This window comes from Macaca nemestrina, chromosome 1 (assembly GCF_043159975.1).
Source record: "Macaca nemestrina isolate mMacNem1 chromosome 1, mMacNem.hap1, whole genome shotgun sequence".
NCBI classification, from domain to species: Eukaryota; Metazoa; Chordata; class Mammalia; order Primates; family Cercopithecidae; genus Macaca; species Macaca nemestrina.
This window is the reverse complement of record NC_092125.1, coordinates 132,209,065-132,231,644: the sequence shown is the minus strand read 5'-3', so window position 1 is coordinate 132,231,644 and position 22,580 is coordinate 132,209,065. Positions and strand designations below refer to the sequence as shown.

The window sequence follows — 22,580 nt, the reverse complement described above, 5'->3', positions numbered from 1 at the left end:
CTGATGCTAACATATCTTCTTGAAAGTATCTATTTTTAAATTATGTGTTTCAGGAAGACACACTGGGGAATACTTTATTTCATAGATTCTAAGATGCATGTTGTTTTCCTGTTACGATATATCTGAAAATAGGACTATGTCTTAACAATCGATGATGTCTTAAAACCACTGTTAGCCAAGCAGCAGTCATAGTTGTCATGGATTATCCATGTGTGAACATCAGAATACAAACACCAAGCTTGGAAAATGAATGTCAGTAGCTAAGAAGTAAATCTTGGAAACAATTGTGGGGCACTCTAACCCCTTAGAACCAAGACTGTTGGACACAAAAATGACCAACTTTACACATCAATAACTGCAAATCCGGTTTAAAAGCCTACATCCCTGGCGTTTAGCTTTTATACTGATTCTATTAAGAAATGCAGCATCACAATGCTCTTGACAGCACACAAAACAATACTGTATGAAAAATCATGGACCTTGACAATGCTGAGTAAGTCATTTGGATTAGTTTATATTTTCCTTTTTATGTAAGTACAAGTTGGATATAAGGTTAAAACAATTTTCTAGTTAAATCTAAATATTCTACACCAATAAGGTGGAAAACCTAGCATAAAAAAATTAGTGTTAAAAAATTCAGAATATGTATATACTAAGTAGTCTAGTATCAAATAATAGTATGTTTTATGATTCATAAAATACAAATAAACGTATTTTCAATTTGTGGAAAAATAAAACCTTTTTGTTTAATTCCACTGAAAAACCTCCTTTGTTGCATTACCTGTAAACCACAGCAGCCTACAGCATTCATTATGGAGGCATTGTGAATAACTCTATAAGGAATTCCCAGCTTTGTTGCTCTTAGGACAAGATCACTGTGTGTTGTAGCCCTGTAGTGAGAAAAGATTAGATTGGATTAAAGCAAACAACACTTTCAAGACAGTAAAGCTATAATATTTCCTGAGTTCATGTCAATTAAAGAGATAGGAGCACTGCATTTCTTCAAATTCTTCTACACGCCTGCATAAAGGTTTCATCTGAGCTTTTTAGCAAGAAAATGCAAGACTAAACCTGCCCTTCAAAATGTTGAGTTGCTACTATAACACTCCAAAAGCAGCCTTGGCAGCTACTTAAAGGGACCTTTACTTGCCCTTTGTCCTGTAAATACCTGAAAAGACATCTAAGAAATATAAGCTCAGCAACTTAACTCTTGAGCAGCAATTCTTAAGCTCTTTGGTCTCAGAGCCCTTTTAAATTCTTAAAATTACTGCTCTAAAATTCTAAATAAGGGCACAACTAGAATCACTGCTCTATTTTGAAGGCTTTGTTTTTGTATTTAAAATATAAGGCAGAATATACAGATATACCGTGAAGATACTGCAAGTTTAGGTCAAGATAACCACAATAATGTAAATATCAAAATATAGTCAGCCACATTAATTATTTTAGTTTCTTATACATATAAAAGTTATGTTTATACTAAACTGTAGTCTGTTAAGTGTGTAATAGCATCATGTCCAGAAAATGTGCACATCTTAGTTTAAAAATACTTTATTGCTAAAAAATGCTAACAATCATCTGAGCCTTCAGTGAGTCGTAATCTTCTTGCTAGTGGATGGTCTTGCCTCCATGTTGATGGCTGCTAACTGATCAGGGTGGTGGTTGCTGAAGATGGGGGTGGCTGTGACAATTTCTTAAAATAAAACAATGAAAACTGCTGCATTGATTGACTTTTCCTTTCATGAAAGATTTCTCTGTAGTATGCAATGTTGTGTGATACCATTTTACCCACAGTAGAACCTCTTTCAGAATTGGAGCCGATCTTCTCAAACCCTGCCAGTAATCTAATCAACTAAGTTTATGTAATATTCTAAATCCTTTGTTGTCATCTCAGCAATGTTCACAGTATCTTCATCAAGAATAGATTTCATCTCATGAAACCACTTTCTTTGCCCGTCCTTAAAAAGCAACTCTTCATCTGTTCAAGTTTTATCCTAAGATTGGAGTAATTCTGTCGTATCTTCAGACTCCACTTCTAATTCTAGTTCTCTTGCTATTTCTACCATATCTACAGTTACTGCCTGCAATGAAGTCTTGAAGTCCTCAAAGTCATTCATGAGGGTTGGAATCAACCTCTCCCAAACTCCTAATAATGTGGATATTTTTACCTCCTCTCATGAATCATGAGTATTTTAAATGACATCTAGAATGGTGAATCCCTTCTGGAAGTTTTTCAATTTACTTTGCCCAGACTCATCAGAGAAATCACTATCTAGGGCAGCTATAGCCTCACAAAATGTATTTCTTAAATAAAAAGACTTGAAAGTCAAAATTACTCCTTGATCCATGAGCTGTAGAATAGATGTTGGGTTAGCAGGCATAAAAACAACAGTAATCTTCTTGTACACTGCCTGAGCTCTTGGGTGACCAAGTGCATTATCAATGAGCAATAATGTTTTGAAAGAAATCTATTTTTTTGAGCAATAGGTCTCAAGGGTGAGTTTAAAGTATTCAGTGAACCATGCTGTAAACAGATGTGCTGTCATTCAGGTTTTCTTGTTCCACTTACAGTACACAGGGAGAACAGATTTAGCTTAATTCTTACAGGCCCTAGGATTTTCATAAGGTTATATATATGAGCAATGGCTTCAACCTAGAGTCACCAGCTGCATTAGCCCTACCAAGAGTTAGCCAGTCCTTTTAAGTCTGGCATTCGCTTCTCCTCTCTAGCAATTAAAGTCCTACAAGGCATCCTCTTCCAATAGAAGGCTGTTTCATCCACACTGAAAATCTGTTATCTTAGCTAGACCTTCTGGATAACTTGTTTCCACATTTTGTTATCCATAAAAGCTCACACATTTATGTTATAGAGACAACTTTTTTCCTTCAACTTCATAAACCAATCTCGGCTAGCTTGGAACTATTTTTCTGTAGCTTCCTCACCCCTGTCAGCCTTCACAGACTTGAAAAGAGTTCGGGCCTTGCCCTGGATTAGACTTTAGCTTAAGGGAATATTGTGGCAGGTTTGATCTTCTATACAGAATACTAAAACTTTCTCCCTATCAGCAATAAGTCTGTTTTACTTCCTTATCATTTGTGCATTTCTAAGAGTAGCACTTTTAATCTCCTTTAAGAACTTTTCTGGCCGGGCACGGTGGCTCACGCCTGTAATCCCAGCACTTTGGGAGGCCGAGGCAGACGGATCACGAGGTCAGGAGATCAAGACCATCCTGGCTAACATAGTGAAACCTCATCTCTACTAAAAATACAAAAAGTTAGCCGGGTGTGGTGGCGGGTGCCTGTAGTCCCAGCTACTCGGGAGGCAGAGGCAGGAGAATGGCGTGAACCTGGGAGGTGGAGCTTGCAGTGAGCCGAGATCGCACCACTGCACCCCAGCCTGGGCGACAGAGTGAGACTCCTTCTCAAAAAAAAAAAAAAAAAAAAAAAAGAACTTTTCCTTTGCATACATAACTTGGCTGTTTGGTGAAAAAGGCCTAGTTTTCAGCCTATCTTGGCTTTCTTTTTTGAGACAGAGTCTCGCTACGTCACCCAGGCTGGAGTGCAGTGGAGCAATCTTGGCTCACTGCAACCCCCACCTCCCGGGTTCAAGCAATTCTCCCTACCTCAGCCTCCCGAGTAGCTGGGATTACAGGCACCCGCCACCATGCCCAGCTAATTTTTGTATTTTTTAGTAGAGACGGGGTTTTGCCATGTTGGCCAGGCTGGTCTTGAACTACTGATTTGAGGTGATCTGCCTGCCTCAGTCTCCCAAAATGCTGGTATCACAGGTGTGAGCCACTGCACCCAGCCTCTTGGCTTTCTATATGTCTTCCTCACTAACCTTAATCATTTCTAGCTTTTGATTCAAAGTGAGAGACATGTGACTCTTTCATTTGAACACTTTGAGGTCATTGTAGGGTTACTAATTGGCCTAACTTCAGTATTGTTGTATCTCTGGTAAAAGGGAGGCCCAAGGAGACAGAGAGAGAGTCGGGGGAATGGCTGGTTGGTGGGAGCAGTCAGAACACACACAACATTTATCAATTAAGTTCACCATTTTATATGCACTTGGTTTGTGGCAACCCAAAGCACAATAGTAACATCAAAGATCACTGATCACAAATCACCATTAACAGATGTAATAATGAAAAAGGTTGAAATATCACAATAATTGCCAAAATGTGACACAGAGACAGGAAGTGAGAACATGCTGTCAGAAAAAAATGGCACCAACAGGATTGCTCAATGCAAAGTTGCCACAAACCTTCAATTTTTTAAAAAATGCAATGTATGTGAAATGAAATAAAGCAAAACACAATAAAACAAGGTATGCCTGAGAATAAATTTTCACAGCTTGTCACTCAGTCTTTACATGAGAGTCCTATCTCATATAATATTGGATTTTATACCTGTCTAGCAGTCATTTTATTTATAACTGTTTTCATTTGATTACTGTGTATAATTAGGATGTGTGTATGCACATGTACATGTGTGTGCATATCTGACCTGCTGTCTTTCCTTTTTTAAGATAAATCTCAAGATTATAAGTAGGTAGATTGGAGTAAAGAGAGAATATAGATAAATATGAACACAGTGAAATGTAACCCCTTATCAATTTAGAACTGCATTTTAAAGACATTTTTCCCTCTTGATAAAAATTCCAGGCCCTACTGGGTAAAGCAACATTAGCATGTCTGAGAAATCACATGCAAACAAGCAGAACCTGTCGACTGCTCAGTGCATACCAAGTAGGAAGATCAAGGGCTTTCACCCCATGAAGCAGTCAGATATATATTAACAAATGCCCACCAAGGAAGCTTGTTTTTAATCACATACATAAAATAAAACTAGTATGAAACATAATCATTAATTTGATTTCAAATAAGCTTTAAAAAAAAACATGAATATCAATTATAAAGCATTTTTTTAAGTATCACCTTCAACAGAATCTCACTACTTAACATTAAGAGTCAAGAAAACTAAATTACTTACTTGGTGAGTTATTTAAGTACATGAAAAAGAAAATCTGGTTCAAAATTACATCTCTATCACAAGTTTATTTAAAATGAGTAGACACATACATACACACACACACATTTACTATTTCTAGGTATATGGCTCTATCTAAAATCATATATGTGTATATGTATGTATGCTCAGAAATAGTAATAAATCTGTAATAATATGCTTGTTACTTGAAATTGTTCTAAAGGCAATTTCAAAAAAGGAGACCCAAAAATGTTTTGATTAATGGAATCGATAAAAGTACACAAAGGTGGCCAATTTGAATATACAAAATTTGATTTTTTTTTTTTTTTTTGAGACAGAGTCTTGCTCTGTTGCCCAGGCTGGAGTGCAGTGGCACAATCTCAGCTCATTGCAACCTCCACCTCCCAGGTTCAATCAATTCTTCTGCCTCAGCCTCCCGAGTAGCTGGGATTACAGGCACCTGTCACCACACCTGGCTAATTTTTTGTATTTTTAGTAGAGACGGGGTTTTGCCATGTTGCCCAGGCTGGTTTCAAACCCGTGAGCTCGGGCAATCCACCCACCTCAGCCTCCCAAAGTGCTGGGATTACAAGCATGAGCCACCGCACCAGCCGGTATGTTTGTTTTAAATGTTATAGTGCCTCCCTTTTTGACGTAAGTATGGCTGGTGGTCCAGAAATTCAGTAATGTTTGCAATGATATAGTGAAAATGATGTTTTCATGAACTATGGAAGCACTAACAATTGGCACTATCCTTTTGAAAAATAATTGACAATATGCTTTTTGCTAGAAAATCTCCATGTCCACACTTTTTGATATTTTATTCCTAAAAAAACCTATTTTGGAGGATCTACCATAAGGAAACAATCTAAAATATGGGGATAAAGAAGTGGGAGGGAGGAAGGTATTATATACATAAATTTATACGTGACAGCTTTATTTATATTGAAGAAAAATGGACTAATAATAATGCTGACATTGATTTTATAGTTATTAGGTGCCAAGCACTGTTCACATTCATTACATGGAAATGGAAGCAGTCACACAGCCTACATCAGGACATATTATCTGTACATGTATGCCACTAAGGAAAAGGCATACAACATAGGGATAAAAATTATGTATTCATTATAATAATATAGTTACAGAGCATATTGAAATACAGAATGGAATAATAAAACAGAACCATCATTAGAAACAGTGTGTTTAATAAAGACTTCTTATGCAGAGATTTAGGGATAGAATGTTTGAGACCGTCAACTATCATAATGATTAAGTTCCATTAATTTAGTATTTTTTTAGACTCATTTACTTTCTTTGTGTGATCTATTTCCATATTCCTTTCAATAACCTGGGTAGAAGAACAAAGATGAGACTATATGAACTTACTTTACCACGACTTTTAATTGTCTTCAAGAACTTCATATTGTTGGAGATGGACAGTGCTGATAATTGCACAACCATGTGAATGTACTTAGCATGCCACTGAACTATACACCAAAATGGTTAAAATGACACATTTTGTCATGTGTCATTTTACCATTTTAAAAATATTGAAAAAAAGAATTTAAGATTCAGCATCTTAAACAATCTTCTCTTTTTATATATTTTATTTAAATAAGAAGGGGTCTTAAAATTAAATAAGGGATATTTTTGGCTGATATCTAAGAATTTCAATGCCTTGCTGCCGTCTATATTCCTTACCTGACTTCTCCTCCATTTAATCCACTCAAATTCCAATTAAAATTACACATTCCCCACCATGCCATTTTCAACTATTACATCCTAACAATAATCTGCTCTTAAATAAAAAATAACTGCAGTACAGTAAATATTCCTTAAATCTGAATTTAAACACAAGGTTATATATGATGAATCACTGAGAAACAGCAAATTAAAGGAGTTTAAAATGAAAAAAAAAAAGGCACTCCTGAATAAAACAGGAATGAAACAGGTAGCATCTGAGCTGTATACTAATTTTATAGTACAATTAGGTATAATTAGGAACTGAGAAGAACTGTTTTAAGGAAAAAGCTTGAGCAAAGAAATGGGGGAAGAATATTATAAAACACTTATGAAATGGAAAGTTGCACAATTTGGTTCTAGCATAGCAGTTAGAGTAGCTAGAGAAAAAAGAAAGACTTCAAGATTTAAGGTCATGAGAAGTCACTGAAGGTTTTTGAGCATGGGAGCAATTACATTAAGGTACTTTCTCTGTACCTCAGTTTTTTCATTTATATGAGCATTCTTCCTTCTACCTTTCTCCTGACCCACCCCATAATCTCTATCTGTTGAACCCTAGCCAGACCCAGCTCAGGTTCCAACCCCTCCATAAAACTACCACTAATCAACTCCAAACATCGTGTCTTTAAATTCATACACATACTTCTATCCTCATCTTACAGTCAAACTTTCAGTATTATATTGAAGCTATTCAGTCCTTCCTTTTTGAAACAGTCTCTTTTCCTGGTTTCTGTGACAACATACTCTCTTGCTTTTTCTCCCTCCTCCTCTGGCTCTAGGTACACGATGAAATTCCAAGGTTTCCTAGGGCTATCCTAGGTCCTCTTCTTTTCCCATTCTTCTCTCCTAAGCTGATTCTACTCATTCCTCCAGCTTTAAACACCATAAACATACTGATGACTTCGAAAGCCATTTATCTAGCAGCAGCTAACTGCCTACTTGACATCTCAAAGTTAACATATTTCCAGAATCAATTCTTGTTTCTCCAAATCCTGTTATTTACCAGTTTTCAAGTGACACTATCAACCACTCATTTATAAAGCTAGAATCCTGGGAGTCAGATTTACTCCTTTCCTTTTCCTTATCTACCACATCCATCTTGGCATTCTTCTTCTAAATATGTTCCCATCTTTTTCTCTTTTCCACCCAAAACATTCCTGCCTCCCTGAAATCCATTTACCTAAGCATTTAGAGTGATCTTTTAATGCTAATCAGATTTTGACTTTTTCTGCTTTGAATCCTGCAAAAGTTTACCACTATATTTAAATTAAATTCCTAGTCCCCTCCAAGGTCTTACATGGTCCTTATGTTCCTTAAATCTGTGATATAAATCTCAGGTAACCAGCTGTAGACAAAAAACTCTTCTGTTTGACTTGACATTAGAGATTGATGATGCTTGACTAGGCAGTAGAAGCCCATCTTCATGGTAATGACAAAGAACAGGGTTCCCAATGGGTATAATAAATTGAAATCAGAGACTTGATAAACGATAAATTCAAGGCAAGCAAAGTGATGGCAGTATTGCCAAATGGTAGATGATTACAAAAGGGAAAAAAAAAAACCCAGGACAAAAGAAGTCAAAGATGCTTGAAATTATCAGCAGCAAATGGCAGGCGTGACTTTTGATAATGTAATGAACTGTAATGAACTATTTAATAATGATATACCAGTTAAGGCATTTGTTGCCCTACATGACCTTCTAAAACAGCAGAAGCAATGATACAAACTTTACAGTTGACACTTGATAATACAGTGATACATATGATGATATATTTACCAAGTAGCTTTTCTTCATTAATCTCAAAGATCATGAAAGTTTAAACTACAACATTTTAGATAGAGCTTAAGTAAACAGAGTTCCTGGCAGGTAAGTTTTAAATGCAATAGAATAATTCTTACTGATTAAAAAAAAGTAAATGAGTTAAAAACTCAAAACTATCTGCCTTGACTTACCCAAACGGATCGCCAACCACAAGGAACGCAACATCACTGATATCAGCATCCTTTAAAATATTATCTGCTTCTTGTTCCACTTCTTCTCTATCAGCAAGAATCAATTTTCTTCCGTAAAACTCTTCCTACAGATATAAGTCCAATATCAAGATAAAAAGACAGCAGGTGACCATTCTAACACACACACACACACACACACACACACATAGTTTGTTTGGGACTGGTGCATATCTTGGCAACCACCCAAACACAGATCGTTCAATACAACTCATCAGTGAGCCAGTACTTTATATCATGTTGCAATTAAACTCTGTCTTTGGGGCTGTCTTAATATCCCAAAGGAGACAGACCTCTAAACATCTGAGGCTTTTTGCATTTTTAATTTATTTCTAAATTTGTTTCTAAAGGCCAAGTAGAACACTATAGGATGAATACGGAATATGTACACACATGAGCCCTACTTCAGAAACATGATGTAATATGGAATAAATATATTAAACAATAAGTTTAAACAAACATGGTGGTTTAGCTTTTATTAAATTTTCAGTGGTTAAACATATGTAAACTCAGCTAAAAAAAAAAAGGCAGCACCAATGAAAAACAATAGAAATTTAGCTGTTTACAGAACCAGTGAACATTCCTACATAAATACAGAAGATAGTAATTTAAAAGTATATTCCTTAGTTTCTGCTAAAAAGGCAGAGTTGCAGGAGCAATAACTGAATTCTAAATATGTAGGAAGTTTGCAAACAAACTGCTTTGTGATTTAATTCCCTACAGCTCAACTCTAGAGAACAAATTCAGTAGAGAGTGAGCTAGTAAGCTGGTAGTCATCTGATAGTGGTTACAGGCTGTTATGCAAGATCATGAATTTTTTTTTTTTTCATTTCATCAGCCAGTACAGAAATGAAGAGGCATGAATCTTAAAACTGATTTCCTGAGAAGTAATAAGTAATTCAAATGGAGTAAAACTGGATGCATAGATAAATAATACGGTTTCTTACATACTGAGAACTTTGAGTGAGTTATTAAAAGTTATAAGGATTGCTGTAGTGCAGTGGTATCTGGTACTCAATGATATCTGTCAAACAAAGGAGTACATGAATAAATTATTAAGTAGGGCAGGATCCAGCATTGACCATTTTGCTTAAATCCTACCTTCTCTGTAGGTGTTCTGTGAAGTTACACTTTGTGTAGCTATTATCTATCCTTAAGAATACAGAGACACAGTACAGTGTAGAGGTCAAAAGTGGCAGACCTCGGCTGGGCGCAGTGGCTCTCACCTATAATCCCAGCACTTTGGAGGCCGAGGCAGGTGGATCACCTGAGGTCAGGAGTTCGAGACCAGCCTGGCCAACATGGTGAAATCTCATCTCTACTAAAAATACAAAAATTAGCCAGGCACAATGGCACACGCCTGTAATCCCAGCTACTCAGGAGGCTGAGACAGGAGAACTGCTTGGATTCCCACTTGACAAATGAAGAAACTGAGGTTCAGAGAAGTTTGGAAATGTGACCATTGACAATTTCTATTTCTGAACACTTTTGTGCCATGTACCATAGCTAAGAACCTATGCTAAGACCTATGCTCAACACCTAAAGTAGGTGGTTTTTACCCTATTTAGAAAAGTCACTAAAGTTAAAGGACTTGTCCAAGGTCACAATAACATGTAACAAAGCAAAGATATAACTTTATCCAAACTTTCCTCTATGCCATCCCCTGATATGTCATTCTATCAAACTGCTGTTTTGTTATTTGTCTCTCTTTTCTTGATGGTATTAAGTTCCTTCTACTTTTCCTTAATCACTGATTAGAGAGGCACATTTCTATCATTCTGAGCTTAGATATTTTGGTTCTATCCTAAGAGTGAAAAAATGAGGAAAAAAAATTTTTTTAAATGAAAGCTGGTCTTAGGCTGGGTGTGGTCGTTCATGCCTATATAATCCCAGCACTTGAGGAGGCTGAGGCAGGCGGATCGCTAGAGTCCAGGAACCTGTGACCAGCCTGGTCAACATGGCAAAAACCTGTCTCTACAAAAAATACAAAAAAGTTAGCTGGGCATGGTGGCACCCACCTGTAGTCCCAGCTACTCAGGAGGTTGAGGTGGGAGGATACTAGAGCCCAGGAGGTTGAGGCTGCAGTGAGCCATGATGGCACCACTACACCGCAGCCTGGGCAACAGGGCAAGACTTACTTTCTCTCTCTCTCTCCACGTATATGTATATATCAAAGTTGGTCTTTACACACAACTTTTATTTAAATGCATGGCCAATTCAACTAGCAGTTCTTAATTCCTTCTTCAAATGTTAAAGTAATCTAAGGCCTAAAAATTTTAAGTCAATTTTTTGTTTGGAAGACAGGACAAAGACAATTCTAAAAATCTACTCTCTTCTCCCATAACATATGTATTAATCATTTGATTTACATTCTACTTAGAGTTTGACAATGAACCTGAAGTTGACCCTTCCCCCAAATTTACTGGGCCCTTATGAGGGCCAACTAAATGTATAATACACTAACAAATATTCTGGTTACTTAGTGTATACTCATATAACTGTATACTCATACATTTGTATATATTAAGTCCAGGCTCACTCAATGTATACAAGTGTATCAGTATAAGCCTTATTGGGAGATAGTCTATTTAAGGTAAGATCTCTCTGGATATGATATAGAAAGGCAATCACCATTCCCTATGGACATACTTCAAAGGAGGAAGCTTTCAGCTTGGTTTCTGAATATATAACCAACTCATTAAGGCTGTGTCAGCACCTCATTAGCACTCAACTCAGAAAGGATTTCTTGACTACCTCATGAAATAAGGGGTTTTGATAACTATCCCCCAAGAGTATAAAATGGCTTTCCTATTTACTGGAGAAAGCCACAAAATTAGACTTGTAAAATAGGACAAAGCACACTTTCATTTTCCAAGTCACTTGGTTGGTGTATAATTTCCATTCTTCTGCTCCTCAGATCATTAATGAACAAAGGATGCGTTTCAAAGGGTTTAAACAAGCAGACCTGAAAATTCTGTTCAGCTTAGGGTATGAAAATCAGATGTTAGATAGCTTTCTTCCCAGGAGGCTGGGGAACGCTCAGCACCTACCAAGGCTTCCTTCCCTACAGTCAGGACTGAGGTGTAGGCTTCTAGATACACTCGACTGCAGCGTCTAACAGCTTCCAGGCCCTTGACTGTGATGTCCTTGGCATCTCCCAGGCCCAAGCCGATGAGATAAAGCATTTCAAACTTCAGGAGAAGAGAGACTGCAAGACGAAGTGGACAGAAAAACCGTCAGTTACACCGAGGACACCTAAAATCTAGTGATGAACACGAAGGTGACAACCAAAGTAGCACAAGAGAAGCGGCAAGTCACAAGGAGGGGTTTGGGAAGCATATGTCACGCTTAAGGACTGGGATAAGAGGTTTTAAACAACCCTACCACTTTTACCGCTTGTTACACAAACCTAGGAGCAGCCAATTACCCGCAGACAGAATCGTACCTAGTTCCCTGGCCTTTCCAAATTCCAAACTACCGTCTTTCCGCAGAAGGAACTACCAAAGCGCCGGCTCCACGCACCGCAAGGACCCACGCCGCCGGCCTCACCTACGCTGCCGCAAAATGCTGGTGCCTTTACTGCACTTTACGACTAGCGGGAGGGGGCCGGGCTAGCCGCTAGCTGGCTGCGGAGACTAGAGCCCCCGCTTCACGGGTAGAAACCCGTCGGCCGCTGGGGCAGGGCGGCGAAAGGTCAGTCGGCCGAGAGGAGTCCGTGAAGCACCCCTTTCATTGCCTCAGGGAAAAGATCGGGCGTGCTCACGATCCCCCTAACCCATGGCTTAAACACCCGCTTCCTAAGCCTGGGTAAGTGCAGTAGCTCTTTGCCGGAGAGGAGCCACGTGGGAGAAAGTGTGGAGGGGCCTTGCGTCCTACTCCTCCTCTCCAGAAACTGGAAGGGCGGGAAGGATTTTCCTGATTTGTCCCCGGATTTTCCCGAGTGCACAGATTTTAATCCCCCCTTCTCATCCTCCTGTAGTTCAACTAGGTGTCTTCTGGTGAAGCGTCAGATTGGCAAACCTAGCAGTGAGTGTGCTTCTGATTTGACCTTATGCCTGGAGTGCCCCAAGGATGCTTCGGTCACCCTCAGTGTCAGGAATCCCAGATCTTCCTGTACCTAAAGAAGTGACCTTTAATAGCGCTCAGGGAGTTCAGACCTCTCAAGTGTTTCTGCCGGGGGAATTCTTATAAAGCTGTTGGTTACATGTGATTATGAATAGAGAAGATTTGTTTTGACTGAAAATGCTCTTCCCAAGGTGACCTCATCCAAGTTGAAAAGACAGCTGTCATTGCTTTTCTCAGCAGGCAGTGCTGGTTACTCAGAATTTTCCTGTTGCCTCCCCCACAATGCCGAACTCTGCTTCCTTGAATCTTGGCTTTTTTTCATTCCCAGGTTCCATCCACATTTTTGCACTTCCTATCTATAAACTCTTCCTGGCTGGTTTTATCCCCTCTCATTACGTTGGTCTATTCCTCACACCACATACACGCCCCAAAAAACTCAAAATGGATCGTAGATGTAAATGAAAAACCTAAACCTATACCAGAAGAAAACATAGGAGGAAATATTTGTGACCTTATTTAGGCAAATATTTCTTAGACCAAAAGCATGATGAGAAAAAATTGACAAATTGGACTTCAACAAAGTAAAAATTTATGCTCTTCAGAAGACTGTTGAAGCCACATGCTGTGAAAATATTTACAAAGCATGTATCTGATGAAGGACTTGTGTGGAGAATATATAAGGAGCACTCAAAAAGCAATAATAAAACAGCTCATTGTTTAAAAATGGGCAAAAGATTTGAATAGACACCAAAGAAGATACACAACAAATAATCATTTTAAAAGATCCTAAACAAACAAAAAAAGATCCTAAACATCATTAGATATTAGGGAAATAAAAATTTAAATTACAATGAGCTACCACTACCCACCTATTAAAATGGCTTAAGTAAAACAAACAAAACCCCCCAAAAACTGGCTGTTCTCTCAAAATTCCTAGTGTCTCTAATATTTTGCAGATTCAAATTTCAGCCTGCTATCCAGACTTCCTCCCTCTTGGCTTCTTGTTAACTTTCTGCTGGAAATCTTCACCTAGGTAACCCGGAGTCATATTCAGCACTTCCAACATTGAATCCATAACCTTCCCCTTCAATTTTGCTTTTCTTTCCATATTAGCTACTTGGATGGAGGGGGGAGTAGGTGAGGACAGTATTGTCATCAACAGATTAACCCCAGCCAGACACTTGGGAGTCACCCCTACATCCAGTCTGTCCTGTCTGCCTGTATATCTCAATGGAAACCATACCCTCTGTCACCATCTTGGTTTTCAGGTCCTCATTTTGTCACTCTTGTAGCTGATCATCATGTCTCCTTCACTCAAGGGAGTCAGAGAGTTATAGTTGGTACACAATCTGAAAATATCACACCCCTTTTAGATCCTTCTGAGACCAAGAGAAAGTCCAGGTTTGTTAACATACCCCACAAGATCATTCATGGTGTGGCCACTGCCTACCTTTTTAGCATCAGCTCTCTCCACTCCATACCATGAGCTTTCTCTCCAGCAATACTGAATTGCTTATAGTTCTCTGCCCACAATATGCTGCTTTGTTCCTCTGTGCTGCTGCGTCATCATAGAATATTGTCTCCCATTCTCTCCTGCCTAGATCACTAATACCCATTCTTTAAGACCAAGCTCAGGAAGCCTTCCCAGAGACCCTCACCCCGCTAAGCTAATTTAGGTTTCTCCTCTATTACAGTATTACTCTACATATACTTACTAACCAATGTATGAGATTTTATATTTGTTCATTTGTGTTTCTTCTTCACCAAACTCTTGATTTAGTCAATTCAGGGACTGCATCTTATTTGTATTCTCATCTTTAAGGTTTAGCACTATCCCTCGCACATAAGGTATTAAATGTTTGTTGCATAAATCATTATTATCCACTAGTAGCTGAGTTACATATTTTTCCATCTTTATTAAATACAGAGGGTGGTATGTTTTAAATAACTACCAAAAAGTCATTAATGGAATATCAAACATAAATATGCCTGTCTCAGTACCACTTTAGAAGGTCATTTGTAGTGAAAGGCTTGTAACACACAAAACATATAGTTCATATGCACGCTATTGAGTAGGTAAACACATTTTCCAACGTGTTGATCATTTGTGTTTTTTATTTTCAGATTTAAAAAAATAATATTTTCAGATAGATTCACAGCGAAAGGACACTGCCAAAAAGGATGATTAAGTAATCCGAAGAAGGTGTGGTTTATCTCCTTTCAGGAAATATATCTGTATTGAAATAAAGTTATTCTGGGTAATCAAGGAAGTGAAACATTGTCTGAAATAACAGTAATAATTTGTTTTTAAGCTTCAAAATTTAGCCAGAGGAACTTAGTTTCACCACGTAGAATTCTTAACAAACAACGCTTTCACCTGCCATTATTTCTCAATAAGAGTGGAAATTTTTTGTACTTTTCTGGAGCTAGACAGATAAAGGGATTATGGTAATCTTTTTTTTTTTTTTTTTTTTTTTTTTTTCCCTCAGCTCAACAAACATAAGCTGCAAAAGTCTTGCCTATTGGTTTTTGCAGAATTCTTCTGTGGGATTTGACATTTCTCCCTTGCCATTTAAAACGGGTTTCAAATGTGGTAATATTTTCCCCAACAATTTATTGTGCAAAATTTCAAACATATAAAAAAGCTGAAACAATGTCACAGTCAACACCCATATAGCCGCCTCCAAGGTTCTAAAGTTGTTAACATTTTGCTGTTTTTGCTTTATCACTTACTCATCCTTTTACCCAGACATCAACCCCTCTTATTTGTTGATGCATTTCCAGGGAAGTTGTAGACATCAATACACATATTACATTTTGCTTGAAACATAAACTCCTCATCTAGGTAATAGATTAACAAAACATACCTGGTCATATAGCTGATTAAATGATATCATTGCTTTACCTAATTTAGGCTGGGTTTTGAAAATTTTGCTGTAAAACGGTTTCAAATTAGTTTTTAACAAATATTGTAGTTTTATAATGATAATGAAAGCAGTTAGAGGACAAATTCATTTATGTCAGCAAATTTGTAGTCTCATGTCTAGCAGAAGAGAGAGTGATGGTTAAAGAGAAGGGTGATTATAGGACAAAAGAAAAAAGATTTTTAGCCTTTTTTGGCTTCAAGAATAACATGGATAGATTAGACCTGAAGAGTTTTCTACTTTGTATTCTTGCTTTCAGGTCAGATGATGCCAAGTCATCCCTGAGGGTGAACATTTATGCTTTTACTGAAAGATCTTTAAGATATTTTTATAACCTTTACGAGTAACTCATTTTCACTGGCAAATTCTTCCTTATATTTGAGACCTACAGGCAGTAGTCATAAAATGTGAGAGAGATGCAGATAGTCATAAGAAGTTAATGCTGATGGCTTTTCCATTCTATTGTCATAAACACATCATATGCTACTTTTTTGAAGTAATAACATAGTCGAGTCACTGCATTACATTATGGACAAGTTATAATTACCCTACATTGAAGAGAAGTCATCCTTCAATTGTCCTGTTTAAGTAGTTTGTCTATTGAAAAGAAGACATCAGGGCGACTGACTAAACTCCATCTGACCTTACTGTGAATAAAGAATATTATTTTACTCTGAAGCTGGCCTTTTAACCTACATGTTCCCAGAGATTGCCTTTGTTAGAGGAAATCTTGATTAATATTTGTAGAACTCAGACTCTGAATTGATTGATAGTCATTATTTTCTAACAAGTCACAAATAAGTGATAATTAAAGATAGCATTGCTTTAGGATAAGGACCTGTATTTACTAAGGTCAAAAGATTTGAAGTTACTTTATTGTACACTTGTTTACTTAGAGAAAAAGTCACTTTTTATAAACTCAGTGATTTTAAATACTCATCCACGCATTATATGTTAATCATATGATGTAAAATGCATAAATAGTAAACAAATCTAGAGCTATTTTCTGTGTCTAATGTGGAAATTTTTATTGTCATTCATCCTAGTTTAATAGATTGAATGAGTAACAATATGGACTGTCATAAAGAAGTCACCTAGAGCCCTGCATTTTTGTGTAAAGTAGCTCCCAGAATGTTCCCATCAGTGCCTGTGTGTATGTGCATGTATGTGTAAACTTTCTGTGTGTTTCTAACCCATTTTTGTATATGGCAGTTCCTTCCTGCAAAATCTGTTGCTAAAAAGGTTCAATCAGGGATACATAGTTAATTCTTTTTGCACTTAAAAAAACTACAGTGTCCCTTTAAGTTTTTTTAGGGAAATATAGCTAAACTAGCCAAGATTTGGTGGGAGAAGGGGAGCGGTTTCCCTTTCATTCAAAAGCCAAAACATAAAAAGCGAACTACCAGGCTGTATATTAGCCACACATGCATACCCTCACTGTCTACACCACTCCCCTAGTTCTCCAGCCTCACCTCCTCGTCTCCGTCCCCCTGGCCCCTACAGATAGCTGTGTGGCTCTGGCTCTACTTCCTTGAAGTCATTGTTCAGAATTCACTTCCTCAGTGAGGGCTATCTTATGTAAAACTTCAACCGACATTTCTAATCACTTTGTCCGCCCATTTGCCCCTGTAGCATTGCTCACTTTCTAAGACAACTGTATAATTTACTTATTTATTATGATGTTTTTTGTCCATGTCCTAAGAATATAAGCACCACAAAGGCAGGATTTTTTTTTCCATGTTATGCTCTAATGTGAAACAAACAGCTAGAACAGTGTTTGATGCTCAGTAAATATGTATTGAATGAATGAGTATACATCTACACTTGGTAATAAGTTATAAATAAATTTCTTGAGGAGAAGAACTGAGCAGAGGGGATTTTTTATGATGGTTGAGATCTCACATTTTGGTGTCATTCAGACCATGTTTTAGTCTAGGCTTTCCACTTGGTGTATTCCTTGCATTCCCTTTTTAAACCTTAGTTACTTCTATAAAATAGGGATAATAGTAACATCTTTCATGGGATTATTGTGAGGATAAATGAAAAAATACTTCTAAAGGGCTTAGCATACTTTCAGACAACTAGTAAAGACTCAGAAAACATTGGCAAATATTGATACAGAGTTTGAAATTAATTTTAGAGTTATCTACAGCGTCTGTTAGATTATAATATGAAAGTCAAGTCCACCTAGATTGGTTCTCATTCTTTTCCCCATTCACAAAAGTTCTATGAATCATTTACATAATTCAGTAATTATAGACCAATCCACTAAATAGTTTATTGATTGACAAAAGTCTTCTTAAGCAAACATTATTATTTTAATATTATACTCTGAGGTATTCTATGAGAGAAACTGTCTTCATTTCAATTATTCTGTCACTGAGTTCAACTATAGACTTTTTTGGCACCAAAGAAATGTTGTCTGGCAATTTGTTAAGACTTAAAGTAGAACTTAAAGGAAATGGAGCCAAATGTAGTTTACAGCTGTATAATCCTAGCACTTTCAGAGGCTGAGGAGGAAGAATCACTTGAGCCCAGGAGTTTGAGACCAGTCTGGCCAACATAGCAAGATTTTGTCTCTACTAAAAATAAAAAAGTTAGCTGGGCATGGTGGCATGTACCTGTAGTCCCAGCTGCTCAGAGCTTGAGGCAGGAGGATTGCTTGAGCCCAGGAATTTGAGGTTGCAATGAGCTATGATCACATCACCACACTCTAACCTGGGTGACAGAGTGAAACCCTGTCTCAAAAAAAAAAAAAAAAAAAAAAAAAAAGTGAGTGGACTTTTCTTCTTAGTAGTTAAGTAAACAAAATCTGCTAGTTAGCAGAGAAAATGTTCATTTGGGAACTGAATTCTTTTTTAAAAAAACTTTTTTAGATGCCCAACAACAATAAAAATAATCATTGTGTTTTGTGATACATTCATATAATACAATGCTATACAGCAATCAAAAAGAGTGAATTACTGCTACATGAAACAACCTGGATGAATATCACAGAAATGGGATATAGCTTACATAAAGCAGAGTCCACCAGATTTTAAGTATACAATTTGATGAGTTTTTACATATGTGGATAACCATGTACCCATTATTCTGATAAAGATATGGAACATTTCTGGCATCCCAGAAGGTTCCCTTTTGTCCTCTCCCAGTAAATGCCCTCCTCTCCCCAAAGTAACCGAACCACTATTTGACTATAAATTAGTTTTGGCTATTCTTATACATGGAACCACATAAGATGTACCCTTTTGCATCTGGCTTCCTTGGCTCTGCTTTACTCGTCCATGTTCTGTGTAGCAGTCGTTCATTCTTTGCTAAATAGAATTCTGTTATTTGAATGTACTACTATTTATCTTTATTTTTGATGGATGTTTAAGTTTCAGTTAAGGGCTAATATGAATAAATCTGCTATGAACATTGTTGTATTTGTCTTTTGTTAGACGTTTAAGTATTCATTTCTGTTGAGTTATATTACCTAGGAATTGGAATTGCTGAGTTATAGGATATATGTTTTCACTTTAACACATTGTGCCAAACAGTTTTTCAAAGTGTTTGTACTATTTACATTCCCACCAGAAATGGATGCAAGTTCCAGTTGCTCTGTATCCTTGCCAACACTTGATGTTGTGAGTCCTTTTAATTTTAGTGGGTGTATAGTGATATATCATTGTGGTTTTAATTTGCAGCTCTGTGGTGGTTAATGGTGTCAATTGACTCATATGTAATTTTTTTCAGTTATTTTAAATTTTCAGTTATTTAATTTTTCAGTTATTTTCTTTATTCTTCAATATGAATAAAATCAATATCACTTTTTGTATTGGATGGAAGTGCTTTTAAAGTCATTATTAATTGAAACCTCTTCAAAGTCAATTTATTTATTTTTAAGACAAAAATATTTCTTCTACCACAGTGATATTTAAATGTGGAATCTATACTTGTAGTTGAGTAAATTCATTTGTGAATAAGATACTTCCTTTAAAGAGGGCTTAATAGATTCACTAATAAATATGTGTGAAATATGTTTTAATGTATAAAAAGCACTTAGTGCCTGAAACATAGTAAGTGCTAAATTTTTTTTAAATAATTAAAATATACTTTAAAAATTATATATATATTGCTTTGCCTGGAGAGAATACCTGTTGTCAGAACACCCACTTCTCATTCTGCCTCTGCTGCCAGTAACTATGTGGGTTTGGACCAGTTTTTGCTATCAGGAACATGAATGCTTTTAGTTAGATGATTTCTAAGTCACCTTGTAGGATTCAGTAGCTTCCTTTGGGGTTAGAATGGAAAGAGCACTAGACCAGTAATTAGCCAATGTAAGCTATTTACACTTGTGGACCTTTGCTTTGTTTCATGACTCAAAACCCCAATAAAAAGTGTCTTTCCCTTCCTCCTCCTTTTCTACCCTTCTTCCTTTAATAGATTTTGATATAAAACTGCAAGCAATACAGTAATTTCTTAAACCTGGAAATTAGCATAACCAATATAAATTTTTTTAAATGTAAGTTGTTACTAAATTTTATACACTAATAAACTGTGTAGACCTTGAGTTATTCTTCACATGACTGTACTTCACTGTAAGTACAGTGATTTTTTTTCGTGATAACTAGAAACTTTTTCAACCAAAGTTAAACTGATATCTATATCAAGTTGCAGAATTTTCACAGATTTAATTTTCTCAGAGTGATTTTGGTTTGTATTTCTAAATCCTGGGTAGTCATAGAATATGATTCACCCTAATCTTATTTCCTTACATTTTGCTTTATTTTATTAGGGTCTTTTGTTTGTTTTGCAGTAATATGTTCTATTGTATACTTTTAGTAGCATTGTTTGTTTTTTTTTTTCCAGCAATTTTTACATCTTACTATCAGAGCTCATTACATATTCTGATAAAGACTTATTGGGATTGAGACTCAAACTCATACAGATTCTATTTTAATCTTATCTTTGCTTCTGGCTATTGCCTGTCTTCTAGTGTTCACTAAAACTTGATGAAATCCTATTATATCAAAATATTAGTAGTAGTATTAGTGGTATCAAAAATACTGTTTTCTCCATGCATACCAATTGCAGAAGCAGTGAATAGCAGTGGTTAAAAGCCTGGACTATAATGTCATGGGCTTTAGAGTCAGACTACAGAATTTGAATTTTGGCTTCTCTTACTAGCAATGTGACCTTAGGAAAATTCTTGAACCCTTAGTTATATTGCCTGTAAAATACAGATAATAAAGGCACTTATAGGACCATCATGATGATTAAATGAAGTAATACTACATATAAACAGTGTCTTTGAACAGTGTTTTGCACTTTGTAAGTGTTCAATAAATGTTAGTGATCACTATAAATATTACCTTTAGGGTTTTGTGAAGATTAAATGTGATAAGTAAACTGTATATCAAAAGGCCTGCAATATAGTGCACAATTAACATTAGCCAGTATTACTACCAAAAATATTCTCTAGCTCGCTGGTTTTACAGAGTTTCTGTGTGGTCTAGGTAAAATTGCAGTTTAGGACCGTCATCCATCCCCCTTGACACCAAACAAAAAGTGAATTTGTAATTAGAATATTTAGTACTCAGAAAACATGGACATCCAGGCTAAAGCTCAAAGCTTTAAAAAATTATTATGTAGCTGAAATGTTATTTGCAATGAAAGGAAACAGAAAGTGGTATTAGTAATTTTAAAGATAATTTTTTTCTTGAATAAGGTGTGATGTTTAATTCCTAATAATCTTGTCCTGTGACCAATTAAACCCATCAGTAGATTGAAGGTGTTCAGGGCATGGTGATCTGAGACTGAGGCCAGTCACTTTCTTAGACAGAGAAGCTATAAGAAATCCTATGTAGAAATTACTTAGTATCACACTAATTTTGATGTTTGCATCACTTAGATGTTATTTACTTCCCTGTTATCTGTGCTCCTGTCTGGCCTCCCTGCCATCTCAGTAATAGAGTTCCTTGCCTTATTCCTAGTCATCAGGACCTGTCTCTCTGCCTTGTTATTTCAAGAGGTTGAACTTTGCTACTGATTTCATTCTGAGAGACTTAAATTCTTGCCTTGGCCCCATCTCCCCATGATTGGGTTCCCTTTTACAAAGCTAGACTCCCGCAAAGGTAGACACTCACCTATCTGAAATTGCCAGGGTCATTGAGTACTTTTGAACAGGTGTAGGCACAACTTCAAGAGGTACCATTCACATAGATGACATACAGCTGCCCAACTGTACATGGTGGCTCAGTGGCCAGTTGCCTATTTCTCGAACTATGGTTGATCACCTGCTGTGTTCCTGCTTGATGGTCTTCATTAGACAGCATATGCTGAGATTCTTGCCCCAGTGTTTGTGGTCTTCAGTTTTTTTAATTATGTGATCTCACCTGCTTTTTATCTTGCTTCTGGTTAATTTATCTCAAATTTCATGGCCATTCATTGCTCAGTGTATTGCCTCTACCGGGGAATACTTCCCTACTTTATCTCATAGGAATCATCCTTAGAATTCTAGTTCAGAACCCTCTCATCTGTAGTGTTTTCCCACCTCACATAAACTGCAAAATTTTTTCTTATTTTGATTTTCTTTAATAATCTATTGCTATTGTGTGTTTTTCTTAAGTAAGACTATAGATTTTAAGGGCAAGGTCAATGTTTTATCTTTATATTCTCTGTAACTCCTGCATGGTGTTCTGCTCATAATAGATGTTAAATGAGTATTCATAGAATGTCTTGATGAAAGTGCTACTTAACAAAAGGAGGCAAGTCAAGGTGTACTAATGAACTGACAAAAGAGAGGCTAGAAACAAGGAAAGAGACTTGATAAACTATTGCAGCGATCTGTACCTGAGGTGATAGTAA

The 22,580-nt window shown here is 36.7% G+C and overlaps 1 protein-coding gene and 1 long non-coding RNA gene across 3 annotated transcripts in view; one reads left to right on the top strand and one right to left on the bottom strand.

Moving 5' to 3' along the window:
* LOC105485475 (diphthamide biosynthesis 5) overlaps positions 1 to 12,311 on the bottom strand; it is a 42,273-nt gene extending 29,962 nt beyond the window's left edge. Inside the window, exons 1-4 of one of the 2 annotated variants that reach the window (XM_011747873.2) lie at positions 12,188 to 12,311; positions 11,793 to 11,950; positions 8,686 to 8,810; positions 782 to 890 (exon numbers count right to left, since the gene is read on the bottom strand). In XM_011747873.2, coding sequence (XP_011746175.1) covers positions 782 to 890; positions 8,686 to 8,810; positions 11,793 to 11,927 — 369 coding nt within the window. In that variant the 5' untranslated portion in view covers positions 11,928 to 11,950; positions 12,188 to 12,311. The remainder of the gene's footprint in view (positions 1 to 781; positions 891 to 8,685; positions 8,811 to 11,792; positions 11,951 to 12,187) is intronic. The other variant, XM_011747872.3, reaches the window with a different exon arrangement.
* A 34-nt stretch (positions 12,312 to 12,345) lies between these two features.
* Positions 12,346 to 19,553, top strand: LOC112427353 (uncharacterized). The gene is made up of 2 exons (XR_003018881.2): positions 12,346 to 12,549; positions 12,722 to 19,553. It is a non-coding gene; the product is annotated as an uncharacterized lncRNA (long non-coding RNA).
* Positions 19,554 to 22,580: the final 3,027 nt, after the last annotated feature.